At 44.3% G+C, this 16,721-nt stretch overlaps 1 protein-coding gene across 8 annotated transcripts in view; it reads right to left on the bottom strand.

The window, feature by feature from the left end:
• Positions 1-16,721, bottom strand: part of PRKN (parkin RBR E3 ubiquitin protein ligase) — a 1,325,586-nt gene that overhangs the window by 17,219 nt on the left and 1,291,646 nt on the right. For 2 of the 8 annotated variants that reach the window (XM_059940862.1, XM_059940865.1), the window contains exon 13: positions 9,122-11,466. The exons of 5 other annotated variants lie outside the window; for them this stretch is intronic. In XM_059940862.1, coding sequence (XP_059796845.1) covers positions 11,354-11,466 — 113 coding nt within the window. In that variant the 3' untranslated portion in view covers positions 9,122-11,353. Of the gene's footprint in view, positions 1-4,444; positions 4,500-9,121; positions 11,467-16,721 lie in introns of those variants that run through there. One more of the 8 variants, XM_059940864.1, reaches the window with a different exon arrangement.

Here is a 16,721-nt window from a genome sequence, read left to right as displayed (position 1 = left end):
TCTGACTTATTTCCTTTGGCGTGATGTTCTCAAGGTTCATCCATGTTGTAATATGTTACAGTGTTTCATTCCTTTTTATGAACAAATCACACAATATGTGGTCTTTTGTGTCTGACTTATTTCCTTTGGCATGATGTTCTCAAGGTTCATCCATGTTGTAATATGTTACAGTGTTTCATTCCTTTTTATGAACAAATCACACAATATGTGGTCTTTTGTGTCTGACTTATTTCCTTTGGCGTGATGTTCTCAAGGTTCATCCATGTTGTAATATGTTACAGTGTTTCATTCCTTTTTATGAACAAATAACCTTCCATTCTGTGGACAGACCATATCTTATCCATAAGAGCAAAAGTTCCTTCCTTTTGCTCTTATGGATAAAGCTGCTCTGAACATTCCTGTACGAGGTTTTGTCTGGATAAATGCTTTTATTTCTCTGGGGTGTGGTTGGTCACCTTCCCCTGAGGCATGTGGCTGAAAGGCGGAGTGGATAACCTAACAAAATCAAGGTCTCTCGGGAAAAAGAGGGAGCGTAGATGCTGGGTGAATAACCAATAGTGGTCACTATAATCTTTCTTCTTTTTATAAGGATTAAGCTTCAGGAGCATGCCTGTACGTTCCACCCATGAGTCATGTTCTCTATCAAGTTTAGAAAGCATCCTTCAATTTCTAGTTAAGTGTTGTTCATTAATAATGAACATTTATCAAATGTCTTTGGCCATCAAAGGAGATTATTTTGTTATAAATTTTGTTATAGTGTGAAATGCTAAACTTACAGATTTCTCAATACTAATATATCATTAAATTAATGGGATTAAAACTTGCTTGGTTGTAGTGGGCAGTTCTCTTAATACATTGTTAAAACGGTCTTTAGAGTTCTTGATTTAAAATGCTCACATCTAAGTTGCAATATGTATGTAGGGATTCAGTTCTCTGGACCATATGCAGATAGTTTAGCTCATGCACACATGGTAAGTACAACTAGTGAGTATTAATGCAGAGATGTAGCAAGGCAGCCTGGAAAGGAAATTCAGCAATTGAAGGAGGTTTTGTGGCCTGAAAGTCTACATAGAATTGTCCAGTCAAAGCAGAGGCCAGGAAGCCCTCGGTGCCATTATCCGGTCTGCACGGAGACCCTCCACACCTCTGTCTGGGACATGGTTAACTCACAAATCAGACCAATTTGGACACATTCAAGCCAACAGATGGAGGTTCAATTTTAACAGAACCTTTAACATGGTCAACCTCTGTACCGTTAGGGTCTCCCCATGTGGGCATCACAGCATGGATGTGTGATGCCCACATGGGGCACAAGAACCCCAGTAAGAACCCCCAGTACGCTCTCCACAAGAACCCCAGTAAGAACCCCCAGTACGTATGCACTAGCCAGTCTGGTCCCTGGTCTTAGATTTCTGGTGGGCTTCTCTCTTTAAGTAACGACTTTTGTTTTTTCTATGAATACGATACCTTCTTGTTATAAAACATTCAACTACTATAGAAAAGCACAAAAAAGAAGAGAAAAATCACCCCAAATCTCACTACCCACAAATGCCAGCACTGCTTTTGGTTTAAGCCTCATTCCAGCCATCAATCTCTGGGAAACATACAGATGGAAGGGTCAGCAGATGTGGATATAAATGCAAATACATATGATTTCATTGTATAAAAAGTGAGGCATACTAGATATGCTCTTCTCTTGTTAAGTAGTAATTTTCATTCCATGTGAAGCTGACAGAAGGAAAAGAAAAGGCAGTGAAACTGAATGGACTGCTAAACTTATATATAAATATTCCTTCAGAAGATATATTAGTTCCCAAAGTTGCCTCCAATGTTGAGGAATTACAATCACCGCGGAGAGGTCAAGACTGTATTTTTTGGCATATTTTTCAATGTTGGACAATCTGGGTTGACTTTGCTTGAAAAACCAGGTGAGAAGCTCTCATACATCTTCCGATCTCCCCTGCCCGACCTCCTAACTTTTTTCCTTATGTGCTGTAAACATGATTCCCTGGGGGCTGCTTGTTTGCTTTTTCTTACTCTTTCCTCTGAATTGACCCGATGGGAACCAAAGCTCACCGCCTGGCCTTCAGCCACGGCGCCTCCCTTATCACTTAAATCACATTTTCGCTTCTGCTCAGATCACTTATTTGGAAGGAGAAAGTTTAATCTAAAATATTGTGTAACAATTAGAGATGCACATCTCATCTTTTACAGACAGGTTAACATGACATGGCCTCTCCTAGTCATTTCTTTACCATCTTAAGGTGTCATCTAAAATTATTATTTTGAAGAGTCTATTTATTAAAAATGACTTCTCAGTAGCACAGAGAGCCACATAAAACAGGTCTAGGAGGTCTCTCCTGAGATTGGACTGGCCTTTCCACAGTGTGTCAGAGGCAGAAAGGTGCACAGGAACCATTCCTTTGCTGCCACCAAGGCCACATGCAGACGTGGCCCTGCTCCTGTGTCCTGTCTCCTGGCTGAAGGGACACCAGCCTCACAGCCACTCAGGACAACCTTGGGTTTACCCGAGAGCTCTCTCTGTCTCACTTGTCACATTTAACTGATTACCAAATCCCATACTTTTTTGGGGGGAATAATTTTAGATTTACAGAAAAGTGGCAAAGATGTAGAGAGCATCCCTTTATACTTGCCCAGCTTTCCCTAATTTTAGCAGCTTACGTAACCACGGCACAATTATCCCAACGGAGGCATGAACATTTGGTACAATACTATGAAGTGAACTACAGACTTGATTTAGATTTCATTGGTTTTTCACTCATGTCGTGTTTCTGCTCCTGGGTCCACTGAGGCGGAGACTTCAGGGCCTAAGTACGTATGTACTGAAGACTTCCTTGTCCTGGTCAGCACGTTGCCTTCACTCCGGCCCTCAGCTCCCCTTGTGTCCACTCTGGGGAAAGCCTTTGAAATGACCCCCTTTCTCCAGTCTCACTCCCCTTCAGCCATTCCTTACAGAATGATCTTTCATAAATGCAGATTTGATAGTGGGCCTTCCTTCTCAAATTCCCTCAAAGTTTTCCCTTCATGCATGAGATGGAGTTGAGGCTTTCTAGCAGGGCCACGTCAGGATCTGCTTCTCTGGCCTCATTTCCCTTAATTTCTCCCAATTCAGGACCCACGCAGGAAGGCCCCTGTGCTCTCTGTGGCCGCCGGCTCACAGCCTCCGGGCCTAACGCTGGCCATCCGCCGGCTCTCACTCATCGTTTTCAACCTGCCCCTGGGAAGTTTCCCCTCATCCTTCCCGTCGCCAAGCCTGGACCTAGCACAGCTTCTGTTAGGGTGCTGACCAAACTGCTTTGTGGTCACACATCTGTCTCCTCTGATGGTTTGTCAGAGTCTTTTGGGTTTTTTTCGGCCGCACCGCAGCTTGTTTGGGATCTTAGTTCCCTGACCAGGGATTGAACCCGGGCCCTCGGCAGTGAGAGCACAGAGTCCTGACCACGAACCCCCAGGGAATTCCCTGTCAGTCTTGAGCAGAGGAAATTTGTCTTTATTTCTGTAGCCCTGACACCCAACATATTTAGTGCTCAGTAATTGTTTGTTGAAGACATAGAAAACAAACTTATGCTTACCAAAGGGGTCGGGGGGGGGGGGGATAAATTAGGAGTTTGGGATTGATAGCTACACACTACTATATATAAAATAGACAAACAACAAGGACTTACCATATAACACAGGGAACTATACTCAATATCTTGTAATAACCTATAGTGGAAGAGAATCTGTAAAAGAATGTGTGTGTGTGTGTGTGTGTGTGTATAACTAATTCACTTTTCTGTACACCTGAAACTAACACAACGTTGTAAATCAACTATATTTCAGGGAAGCAGGCTGGAGCCAGTGGTGACTCAACCGTGGTTGATGCAGAGAACTCGTGTGAAATCATGAAATTGGAATGTCTCCATGACAAATGGCCCTGAAAATAAAGCCAGCTGCTAATGCAGAGAGGTATTTCAGAATTCAAAGATTTTCAAACACCACGTGATGGGTCCCTGGTGAGAGTCAAGGGCTTCCTATGGTATTAGCTGATCCTCTTCCAAGTGGGACAAACTCCTTGGGAGACATCAGTATCGGTTGGTTTGGCTTGAGGGAGGATCAGGGGAAATTTCAGGCGGGGGTAGGAGCGTCAGGCAGTGACAGTAGCCAAGGCTGCTGGGCCTGCTCGAGGCCCGTTCCTGGGTGCTACTCCCCTGGGGCCAGGCTCCCCAAGGTGTGGTCCACGGCAGGGAGACCAACTCATTTTTCTTCGCCCAGGATGGCCTCAGTTTCTGAACTGACAGTCCGTGTGCAGGAGCCCCCTCTGTCCTGGGCTCAGTGGGAAGGTTGGTCATCCCCACAAGAGGCAGAGAAGATGCTCATGAGAAACTCAGAAGGGTCGTGTTCATGGGGAGCTGGAAGCTGAGTCCCATCTTCCCAGAGACTCCACCCAACTCATTTTTCTCCCACTCTCCCTTGTCCAAATCCATTTGGCAAAACTCCTTTGAAAGAAGCAGAAGAGTGTTTTTAAATGTTTCATTATCATTTGTGTAAAGTTCAGGTAATGCAAGGACTGAATTATTGATTGGAAAATCTTCATTTCTTGGCTGCATGCAATCTGGGCAGCTTAAACTGTCACGGGAAATTAAAAACTGTTTTTCATTATAAAGTGATATTTTCACACTGCCAAGAAATGTGGAAAGTAGAGACAACTGAAAGTTCACGTATAATTTTATCACCATAGCAAACTGCATTTAATATATGTTCTTCAATCACTTTTTCTTAGACTTAATTTTTTAAAAATAATTGCAATTACAGCATACGTACCATTTTGGTAAACTCCTTTTTACTCCCCATTACATCATAAACATTTTTTCATGCTGCACCATAGTTTTCATACCCAAACTGTTTAATGACTACATGAAAAACACTTTTGAATTAGATCGGGAAATTTCAAAGACATACTTATTAACTTAATGAGCGTACAGTTGATCATAATGAAGTCCTGAAAAATTGTCATTTTAGAAATCTATTGACATGGGAAGATGCTCATCTTATGTTTTTAAGTAGAAATAAGTAAGATGCGAGATAATTATTTCTAAATGGTGGTTTTAATTTTTCCTTTTTGCCTTTTTTACTTTCTGGAACGTGATAATGAAATAATTACTTTGTAATAAAAACACAAGGAACACTTTCCAGGGAAAAAAATACTGAGAGATTTGATGCTTAACAGCATCTCACAAAAATGCCATTGAAGTCACTCTGAGTTTGGAATTAAGAAGCCAAGAATCATGGATAAAACAAATTATCTATAGAAAGGAAAAACTGCAGAGTTTGTCTTTGCTAGTACAGTTGGAGAGTTTTCAAGAACAGCCAATGTACAGGTGAGGTCACCCAGGCACTGGAGGGGAGGAGGGTTCAAGGGGAGAACCCTTTGAGTGCGATTCTCAGGGACTCCAAGCTAAGGATACCTGATCTGAGACCAGGGATTTCCGTCCTGCGTCATATGTGCCTTTGTAATGGAAATTGATCGTCTGCCCAGGGGACACTGGTCATGCAGCTGAGTCACTTAGCTCTGAGTCTAGGCTCTACAAGTTAGCTTTACAGCGTGGTTTGATTTTCAAGTAGATTTGCTCAGAACTCCAAAATGCAATTCCCTAGTTATGGAGCCTGGAATGTGGCAGGCCCGGCACTAGGTATCGTGGATACAAAGGCGAGTACTGTAGTTATGTTCTCCTTATCTGCTCCCGGGGGGTAGAGATAAGTAAATAAGTGATTAAAGTTTCACACGCTAAATGCTATTATGAAATAGAAATATGAATAAATTATAATAAATATGAATAAATATAAAAAAGAAATATTTCGTTCCTGGCCCATGGTTCCTAAAACCTTTGGAATCTCTGGAGTGATGTGTATGCTTATGAGATGACTGTGGTCGGACCCTAGGTAGCTTCAGGATGGGGACTGCCTGCCAGGGAAGCCAAGGCACAATTAGAGGGTTGGAACTTTTAGGCCTAAGCCCTGACATCGAAGGACGGGAGAGGGGGAGGGGAAGGAGGTTAGGTGAATTACTAATGGCCAACGATGTAACCAATCGTGTCTACTTAAGGAAACTTGCATTAAAAAACCCTAAGCAGGGCTTCCCTGGTGGCGCAGTGGTTGAGAATCTGCCTGCCAATGCAGGGGACATGGGTTCGAGCCCTGGTCTGGGAAGATCCCACATGCCGCGGAGCAACTGGGCCCGTGAGCCACAACTACTGAGCCTGCGCGTCTGGAGCCTGTGCTCCGCAACAAGAGAGGCCGCGATAGTGAGAGGCCCGCGCACTGCGATGAAGAGTGGCCCCCACTTGCCGCAACTAGAGAAAGCCCTCACACAGAAACGAAGACCCAACCATAAATAAATAAATAAATAATTAAAAAAAAAACAACAACAAACCCTAAGCAACTGCATTCAGAGAGCCTCCCAGCTGGCGAACACGTTGGGGTACGGGGAGAGTGAGACACCCACAGAGAGTGTGGACGCTTGGCACACCCCTCCCCATCCCATCCCTGCCCTATGCAGCTCTTCCATTGGCTGTTGTTGAATCTGACTTCTTTATAACAAACCGGTAACAGTGAATAAAGCACTTCCCTGAGTTCTGTGAGCCATTCCAGGGTAATATTGAACTTGAGGGGTTGGGTCATAGAAACCCCCGATTTACAGCCCGTCGGTCAGAAGTACAGGTGGCAACCTGGGACCTGTGACTGGTGTCTGAGGCGGGGGTGGTCTTGAGGGGCTGAGCCCTCAACCTGTGGATTCTGACCCATACTCCGGGTAGGTGGTGTCAGACGGAATTGACTCGTAGGATACCCAGTGGTGTCGGGAAAAAACACCACACGACTATGACTCGGGAAGTAGTGCAGCTCTGGGAACACAGAGGAAGGGGCCTTAATGCAGACTAGGGTGGCTGGAGAAGGGTTCCTGGAGAAGTGGATTAAACGGAGACCTAAGGGTGGCCAGGCAAAGGGGGAAGACGGGGTTGTAAAGAAAAGATTCCGGGCAGATGGACAATCTCAGGAGCACCTCGGGAGGTGCGCTTCTCTTTGCAAATATAAACTGTACACGGACCCTGTAGCTTCCATGCCTCATTCTCTGATGAGCTACATTAGTGTGAGTCTATCTTCTTGGGTCCCAACACCTCTCGACACAGTGACAAAGCTGATTCTCTCGGCCTACGCATCAGAGGGTGAGATCAGGGAACACCAGGGTCCCGCTGAGACAGTGTCACCAATGTGAGTGCCAAATGGATCTTCCCAGAAAATACTCTCTGCCTTGTTTTGCATGATTATTCAAACTGCAGTGAAAGTTCTTAAATATTTGTGGTTGGACAGTTTATTCACAGTGGGTAATCTGAAGACAGGCCCAGTGTTGTTTTGAAATAGGGTTGTCTTTTCAAACCTGACATAGATACTCTCCGTGGTGTCAGAAGTGGCCTGGCGAGGGTAACGGGGGCGGGACGCACGCGCCAGTGATGTTCGCTTCCCCGCTCTCGGCTGTTCCTTCTGACTCGGGAGCCACGGCTGCACTTATTCATCTCCACTCACGGTGTCAGCTCTTTACTGTACACCCTGGGGATTCTGCATACCAGCTGGATCTTGTCCCTTCAAGCCTTTCAAACACAGCTGGCAACTTGCCTTTGCAGGAAAATTTCTGGGACCGTGGAGAAGCTGATCCAACACGCCGAAACCCACCGCAACTCCGTCACCCGCCTCTTCCACGAAATCACGAACTCTGTGAAGGGACACACACACCTTCCCGGCACCTGCAATTAGTCTGCATTCGTTCTGTGCTTTTTGTTAGTTTGTTTGGGGCTCTCCACTGACTAGTTCATCTATTAATAATAAGGAACACTTACTGAATGTTTCCTGGGTGCAAGGCGCCGTCTTAAGGGCTTTATGTGAAATCAATTCATGTAGTCCTCATACCAGCCCCACGAGGTAGCTGCTGCTACTGTCCCCAGGGTTCACACCCAGGGGGGCAGTGGAGTCGCTCGCTCAACTGCTTTCTCTGCCTTCGTTTCTAGAAACGTGGTGTTTCCTCAGAGCATTTCCTGGGGTGTTTGGCACCAAGGGGGCCTCGGGCTGTGCCGCTTGCCCCAGATATGTAGAGGAGCTCTCCAAGAACGCTCCATCCACATCACTGAGACACGGACGCCTTGTAAAGTGAACAATGCACAGCCACCAACACGGAGCCGAAGAAGCGCAGTCAACACGCCCGCGCTGAGAGCAACGCAAAGTCACCCAACGTTTCTGAGGTGACATGACAGAGAAAGTCCCGTGGTCTTTCCCAACACAAACTTCTGTTTTAAACATTTATTAGAAAAGTTTGCTCAGAAGGCAGGAAAGTAACTGTTAGATTTTTAAGTGATGGTTTGCTTTTCAGAGCCCTGTCAAAACTTTTAAAAAATTTTATTGAAATATAGTTGATTGACAATGGTTGTGTTAATTTCTGCTGTACAGCAAAGTGACTCAGTTATACATATATATTCTTTTCCATTATGGTTTATCACAGGATACTGAATATAGTTCCCTGTGCTCTACAGTAGGACCTTGTTGTTTATCCATCCTGTATATACTAGTTTGCATCTGCTAACCCCAAACTCCCAATCCTTCCCTCCCCTACCCCGCTGCCCCTTGTAGAGCCCTTTTAAATTTTGATAGCACTGGAGAAACTACCTAGTTTTAAAACAGCCAGGGTTCATCTGGAGCTCAGAATAGAGACACGATGGCCACGGCCTCACCAGGTAATCCTTTCGGGCCACGAGTGACACGTCCTGGGCTTCCCTCCCACGCCTTCAGCATTTATTGACAATATGTCTTCAAAGATGGACTCAGAAACTCTTTGGATGCTTTTATTGACAATTTGAGTACAACCTTAGACATAGTTGCCAAGTATTTCTTTACACAGTTCAGAGAAAAATAAAGATTCTTCTGCAAAGACTTTATTTCTGTTCTTTTGTTAGATTCACAGTTTGCTGCACCGTTCAATGCTCAGACATGTTCATTTATAGTGGTTTGTGATTCACGCTCATTTACAGTGGCTGCTTGTTCTTTAACTTGTTTTAAGAATCAGTATTCTATTCTGAAAAAAAAAAGAAGGTACCACCAGGAAAGTAGCAGGGACCTAGGACTTCTACTGCCTGCATGAATGGGAGCAAACTTTGTCTGCCTGGCACACCCAACAAGCCATGCAGATCGGGAGGGGGCAGTAACAGCAAAGTCATTAAACTGCAAAGCTGTGGCGGGTATAAGATGCTGGGTGCCCCCCTACAGAGGGGACCATCTGACTGTCCTGCCGGCTTGGCGTACGGAGCCGCTACCTGCTGGGACTGTCGGTAACTCGCAGGCAAGCCCCACGTGGGTTCCAGGCTGAGCCCTGATGCCAGCCATGGGGATGTGGGGCTCCAGCCTGGTGACCTGTCTCTTTCTTACTTGGGAGACTGGCTCTCCGTTATCTCTGTACCATCCATAGGCTCCAGACAGGAGGTGGCAGCCTCTGGGCTGTGCTGGGGAGGTTGGATTTTCCGACAGAGTGAAGCCATGTGAGGCCGTTCCCGCTGACGAGGCTGCCTCCCCCCATCATTTCCCAGTTGCAGGACCTCTGAGGAAGATGGAGGGGGGGACTGTCCCTGGATGGATGGTTAGGGACAGAGGGACAGATGTCCTGGGGGAGTCTGCTGGGGTCCTTCCCTCTCTCCCTCCAGCAAAGATTTCTGGTGCTACGTCTACAAAGACAAAGCCTGCTACAGATTTCATAATTTCCAGGGTCTCTAAATCCAAAAGAAACTCTGTGCTCTAGTGAGAGTCAGTGATGGTCACGATCTTCCCGAGAAGGCAGACGAGAACAAAGACAGTGGTTTGACTTTTCCATCACACGCGGTGCTGTGAAGGATGAGGTTTGCCGCATTCAGTGTAAACACATCTCTTTTTGATGTATTGTGAATGCCTCAAAAATAAAAAAAAGGATGAAAACTTGATCAACAATCCGATTCAAGCCATGTTAACGTGAGGAAATAGTCTTGTGTGAGTTTACATCCTAGAGAAATGAACTCTGAATAACCCGTTGGGCGGGCAGAGCCCCGAGTGGGCTGTCCTGAGCCATGTTAATTACACTTATAATGTATTTTGGTTCCATATCACAGCGATTCGTCCCCAATGACCTCTTTATACTTTTAGGCACGTTTTTGTTGTTGTTGCAGTTTCCCTTTGCACTCTGTTGCTTTGACAACTGTAATCTGAATCAGATCTGAAAGGGGTCCAGAATAAAATATTTTGGTATAAAATATTTTGATACAAAAAAGTGTAATTAACATGGTCCAGGTGGACAGAAAGTGCATAAAATTTCATTTTGATGATCTGGAAACGCTCCTTCTTTACAGATTCTGCTTTAATAACCTGCATGTTTGTTACCACTGAGAATCATTATGAAATCATTTCTAAAAGTGTCCCCTCTAGAGGCACCTTATTCATTACATTGACAGTGAAGCCAGATGTATGAGCTTATTCTCCAAGCTCAACATGAATGTTTAAAATCAAATTCTCGATTTTGTAATATTTTCAGAAAAACAATTTCTTTCTAAAGTTGCATATAATTAAATGAAGTGAAAGTACACTAAGTTTTGATTTCTTCCCTATACATTTGAACATTCAATGTTCAGATTAAGTTTCATAATTTCTCACTTAGTTGACAAGCTGATTCATGCAGAGTTGATATTTCATTAATGCAATACATGAAAATAGAATTCTTGGAGATAAACACATGGTTTTGACTACTGCCTGTGGTTCTTTGGGAATAGGTGCTTTCTGAAAATTTAAATAAGAGCATCGCTTTTTAAGCTGTGAATGTCGTTCTCAGAATCCATTGCAGTCAATCTTAGAGAGGACCACTGACAATAGCTCCTCAAAACTATTTCCCACCTCACCAAAGGTTTCTTCCCATTATTTGCTGAAGGTAAAAGGCAGGTAATTGAACCTGAGAAATCTCTGTGTATTTTTCCAGCCTGACTTGAATTCACTAAAGAATGACAGCCCATATGAAAGGTGAATGGCACTGCCATCTGTGCCCTGGTGTCCGTGTATTGCCAAGGCCTGTGAATACTTCCTGATGGTCTCACCATTAGCTTGGCTGCTTCTCAGGGGCACAATGAAAGGGATCCTGGGAGTTTCTCTTATAACTGTTTTCGTGATTTTGGAAAGAACTTGAAGTGTGTGTGTGTGTGTGTGTGTTTAGAGAAAGAAGTAGCAGATGACACTAGGACACTCTGTACGTTTCCCAGCGGGATGGCGGCTGAGTGCGCCTGCGTGACCGCTGCTTCAGCTACACGTCGAACCAGTGGTCCCCCATGCAGGCGCGGTTCCACTCCCAGCCGCAGTTCCAGCACCACTCGAGCTGGCACTGGGGCTGCGGGCACTTCATGTGCATGCACCCTCCTGTGGGCAGACAGAGGCCACAAATAAGCACCCGGGAAACACTCTTGCACCAACCTTCTGTTCCAGAAATGCTTTCTAACAGAATTATTGCAAGCAATCCAAGAGCAGAATCGGAACTGAGGAAAACAAACCAGAAAGCCCACTGGGAAGTTCTAAAGTTCTGACATTCGTTAAGAAATGAGAGAATAACCTATATGGGAAAAAAATCTGAAAAAGAATGGAGATATATATCTGATTCACTTTGCTGTACACCTGAAACTAACACGACATTGTAAATCAACTGTACTCCAATAAAAATTTAAAAAAAAAGAAATGAGTGAGATCAAAGCATGACACGTCCATCAAGGACAGATTTTACTTGTAAATCTGAGTTTACTGACTTCTCTTAAGATGGGATTTAAAGACAAACGCTTTGTGTTTCACAGACGGGGTCAATTCCTTATTTAAATATATAGTAAATTTAATATTTTAAGTATACAATAATATATTTAACAATTTAATACATAATAACGTCAATATATACTAGGAGTAATTTTTATCCTTTCTTCAGTGTTACTTGGCTTGAAAAAATTCGTAAGACAGGAGTTGGGACAGCTGTTCCAAAAGCATTTAATAGTGAATAGGTTCCTTCATGCTATTCAAAATTTTATTTAAGATGAGGATAGAGAGAAACTAATGAATAATACTAGGTGCTCTACATCTGTTACGTCATTTATTCCTCAAGAGCACCTTGTGAGATAAGGGTGTTAACTGGCTGTAGAATCTTCTCAAGGTCTCAAGGCTTTTAAGTGTGAAGCCAGAGGTTTAACCAAGATGTGTGTGATTCCAATGTTCTTTCTTTCATGGAACAGGGCCTTTCCAGTATGAGATGAAAAGTCCCTTATTTTGGGATTTCCCCACCTCCCGCATTTGTTAAATACGTTCCCTATTTGCTTCTGGGGATCAGACACCAAGCCTGCCGTGAAGTCAAGAGAAAGTTATTTGTATGAAGTTATATGCAGAGAACTGTTTGTGAGTGACTTTCCCAGATAACCCAGCAAAAGCAATGTCTTTCCTTGAATTCCTTGTAGCACTGAATGTGTTCCATTGTTCAATTTTACCAATTGTCTTGTTAAGCCATTTTTTCTTGCCAAATTTTCCAAAGAATTGCTTCAGTGCTGTCTCATTTTTATGTTTGAAGCTTGGCATGAGAGCTTGCACTAATATAAAATATTTATGAATATGTAACTAAAGGCATTTGTTTTAGACCAACTTAAGGGCATTTAAAATCCCATAGTTTTCTACTTCTTTTTGGTTTGCTTTAAAGACCATTTAAAAATTCAAATACGTGGTAAATAAAGGGAAAAACGTGTGATACTTTTATCTTACTATTTCCCAATTAGCATAACACAATTACAGGATTGTGTAATTTTCAACACATATTTATTCATTGTGCACTTAGGATGTCAATAATATAATAAATAATGTAATACTGTATAATCACTTAAATTTCTCTGGAATATCACAAAGAATGCTTAAGCAATGTATTCAAATTCAATGGACTATTAAGTGAGACTGAATGAAAGTTTGAGAATGTTTTCCTATTATACCAAAATCTTAACGGATCTGGAATACTAGCTTTAACAAGTAAGATTTTATATAGAAACCAGACTCACAATGGCACAGTGGAATAAGAAGAAAGGAAATAGCAAGAGAGAGGATATTCATGTTGTTAACTTTCTTTTCTTCCTGGTGTGTAATATGGAAGGAATATGCTAGACCCCATAATATGGAGACGAGTCAGAGACTCCAATTCTAAAAGCCTTGCCAGCTTAAAAGTCAATTCGAGCAAGAAGCTGCTGACCATGCCATGCTAATTTGTGGATATTTGCATGGAGAAAGTCTGGCTTCCCTCTTAGAGGATTCTGTCTCCTGATTGATGCGCAAACAATGAAAAGCCCCAACTGTGCACAGCCAACACCGTGGCCTGGGCTGGCCACTCTGCCATTAGATTTAATGAGAGATCAGAAGTTCTTGCACAACCTGAAGGCAAATTTAACTGGCAACAGACGCTTATTGCAGAGAAAATGGATCCTGAATCTCATCTGTTTGAGGTGGAAGTAAAGGAAGAACTTCCGGGGATTAAAGGGCATTATAGGAGGGAGTGCCAAGTTCAGCCTGCGTTTAAAATGGAAATAATTCTCATTATCATGACAGCTTTGCTGAAGGAAGAACTACTTTTCTGGGATTCAGCTGAATATGAAACAGGCTATGAATTTAGGTAGAGAGCTAGATAATGAGACTAGCTTTTCTTGCTAATGGAGCCTAAGTTTGTTTTGGTCGTAGTGATATCCTTTAAAACAGTAGAGACTATCATTAATAAGCTGAAAGTTTCAGCTTTTCAGTTCATAGGTTAAAGATCTATAGGTGTGACCTCTAAGCCAGTGGGAGAATCAGGTTTCCCTGAAACTAAATCCAGTCCTGCCTAATCCCAGACTCCTAGATGTGTTGTTAACGGTCTGACTCTTTCTCAGTACGGGTCATTCATCTCGAATTGATTCAAACAAAATTTTGAGAAAACATAAACCTTCTCCTTAGTCCTTCATGATCATACACTACACAGAATTGTGAAGAAGCATTTTCCCTCAACAATATATTCTGTGCAATTCTTTGTTTTTTAATATATTTAGCTCTACCTCATTCTTTTAAAGATTGCCTGTCCCTCTATCCATCAAAGGACACTTGCGTATGCTCCCAATTTTTCACGATTTAATGATTCTGAGAATATTCTGGAACACATGTACCTGGACCTTTTGCAAGTAATCAAAATTCCAAGAGACAGAATTACATGTACAATGGGGATCCACCTTTAACATGCTACCCTGGTTATGGTAAAGTGAACACACATTTTGTTAAAAATTAAAAGCAGTTGTAGACACTAAAAACAAAAGCCTAGAGGTGAAAAATCAGAGCTTTCCATGTATAGTACATCACCATATTTCAAAGAAAGAACCAGATTAGGAGACATGTCTATAGTCAGGAATCACTTGACTCCTTCAATTCCACCTTCTGGGGCTGCAGGTGTGCTCTGACTCAAGGCAGACCTGAGCACGTTGTTTTCTGGCCTCACACCCTGGAGCGGTTCCCTGTCTGACAGAATCAGGTCCAAGCCCTGCACGTCATTCTGGGCCCTGCACTCCACCCACCCACCGCTTCAGCAGATGCTCCTCATCTTCGTCCAGGAACTCCCAACAGCTGGGCTTCTGGCACACCCCGGCACTGATGGTTTACCCTCCCTGCCTTTGCACTACCTGCTCTCTGCCTGGAAGGCTTCTCTCCCACGTCCTCGCCTGGCTCATAACCTTGACCCTTATTCTCGGCTCAGGCATCATCTCCGCCAGGAAGCCACCTCTTAACCCCAAGGTCTTTCTTTACTAGCTTGTTTTCTCTGTCATATTTTATAAGATTACCTATTTATGTGTCTATCTCCTTTCCTAGCTCCTTTTAAATTCAACAAATATTTATTTATCGGGTACTCTTCTGGGCCCAGGGGATAGACAGCCAGGGTTCCTGACCTTTGAAAATAGCAAAACGGGTCTCTTACTGTTGAATCTGCATCCTTTAAGTACCCGTGAGACAGAACACTGGCCCGTGCCCATCAGCACTGCACATCCCCGCTGATGAAAGGCCTTTGCTTCTTTCTCAACACTGCTCAGTCCGTGAGGAATAGGAAAGCTCTTTCCTCTGATTCTGTTGTTGTCTCCTCTTTATAGGTGCGGGCCAGCCTGCTGCATTTCCAGGAGCGTTCCAGTACAGGAAGGAGTAACGATGACTCACTGGATAAACTCTCTTCCCACCCATCCCACCCCCCTCCGCCCACCCGGGAGACCTCTGATCCAGGGCTGGGGGCCTGGCCTGTGGCTGCCGCTCTGGGAGGTGTCAGCGCTCTCAAGTTTGTATTCATGAAGACAAAGGACGTAGCTGAGGAAAGAGAGCCTCAGGGCCCACCCTGGGGCCGCGGGCTGGGTTTCACGCACAGCAGGCCAGCTCTCAGCCCCGACAAACCAGTGAGTATCTCTAGATATCAGAGTACTCTGGGGAAATATTGGAATGGGAAGTTTCCCTAGCATTTTCCTTCTTTCTTTTTTTTTTTTTTTTATCAGATGCAAAGTGTTTAATAGTGTTAATAATATGTAATAATAAGGGCAGCTAGTGAAGGCCCAGTGAAGAGAACGTGGGAAAAACAGTACCTGTGCTTCGTTGATTTCTCAGCCGCACTAATGCCGCTGACCCTACCGCGCACGTACTGACGTGCTTCACATTTAGAAAGAACTCTGGGTGCTGGGCTGGGACGGCTTTAAGACGGATGGCACGGGTGCCCCGCCGGCTCCCGCGAGGTAGCAGGGTCCCTGGGAAGGGGGCAGCCCAGAGGAATGCTCTGAATATAGACTAGAGTTTGACTTCCAGCAACACTACAGAGCCCGGGAGGGCTACACAGCGATGCCCCCCAGACCACATGATCACACAGAGCAGCCATCAGAGCAGGGGGAGGTCAACGGGGGGAGGAAAAACCACAGCCACGAGCATGGTCGTGTCCCCAGAGCTGAGCTGGTCTCCCTTTCAGCATCCTCCAGCAGTTGCATGGGGCCACTTGGCAGGAGGCAAGGAGACGGGAGCTGGGAGGGGCTCCTTCTGGTAGAAGCTCTCTCAGGTCTCCCCACAGCTGTGGTGGCTCCCAGGATGTGAGGAGGCGTGGACGTGACCACACGTGTAAGGGAAGGGAGACGCTGCCCTGGGTGTAGACTATCCCCAGGGAGAACCATCCGAATATGGATGGTGGTGTTTCTAAGCCCGTAAACCTGTGCAAAGTAGCAGATATACGTGGGCTCCTGGGAGACCCTGACTATGGTGAATGTCGTTTCATCCATCCAGAGGTGTCTCGAAGTTATCCCCTCCCATGCTTAAAATTTAGAGAGAAGCTGGTAGAAGGCAAAAGTCCCATTCAGAAACAAACTCATGGAAAGGCTAGTTTAATGAAGGAGCCAAGCGTCACCCCAACCTAAGGCGCTAACTCTCCCGCCACAGGGATGGTGAGACCAGAGCCCAGAGTGTGTCCCGTGTTCAAAGGGATAGGAATCACTGACGTGAAAGAGAGAGTTTCATGGCCAGAAAAATTGGGAACCAACTGCTTAGACAAAGTTAAACAGATTTCTTTACAAAAGGCATTCTGAATGGCTTGAATATATGTTACGAATGGGGATAATAATAGCTTCCTT

This window comes from Balaenoptera ricei, chromosome 12, assembly GCF_028023285.1.
Source record: "Balaenoptera ricei isolate mBalRic1 chromosome 12, mBalRic1.hap2, whole genome shotgun sequence".
Taxonomy (NCBI): Eukaryota; Metazoa; Chordata; class Mammalia; order Artiodactyla; family Balaenopteridae; genus Balaenoptera; species Balaenoptera ricei.
This window is presented reverse-complemented; position numbering and strand designations above follow the sequence as displayed.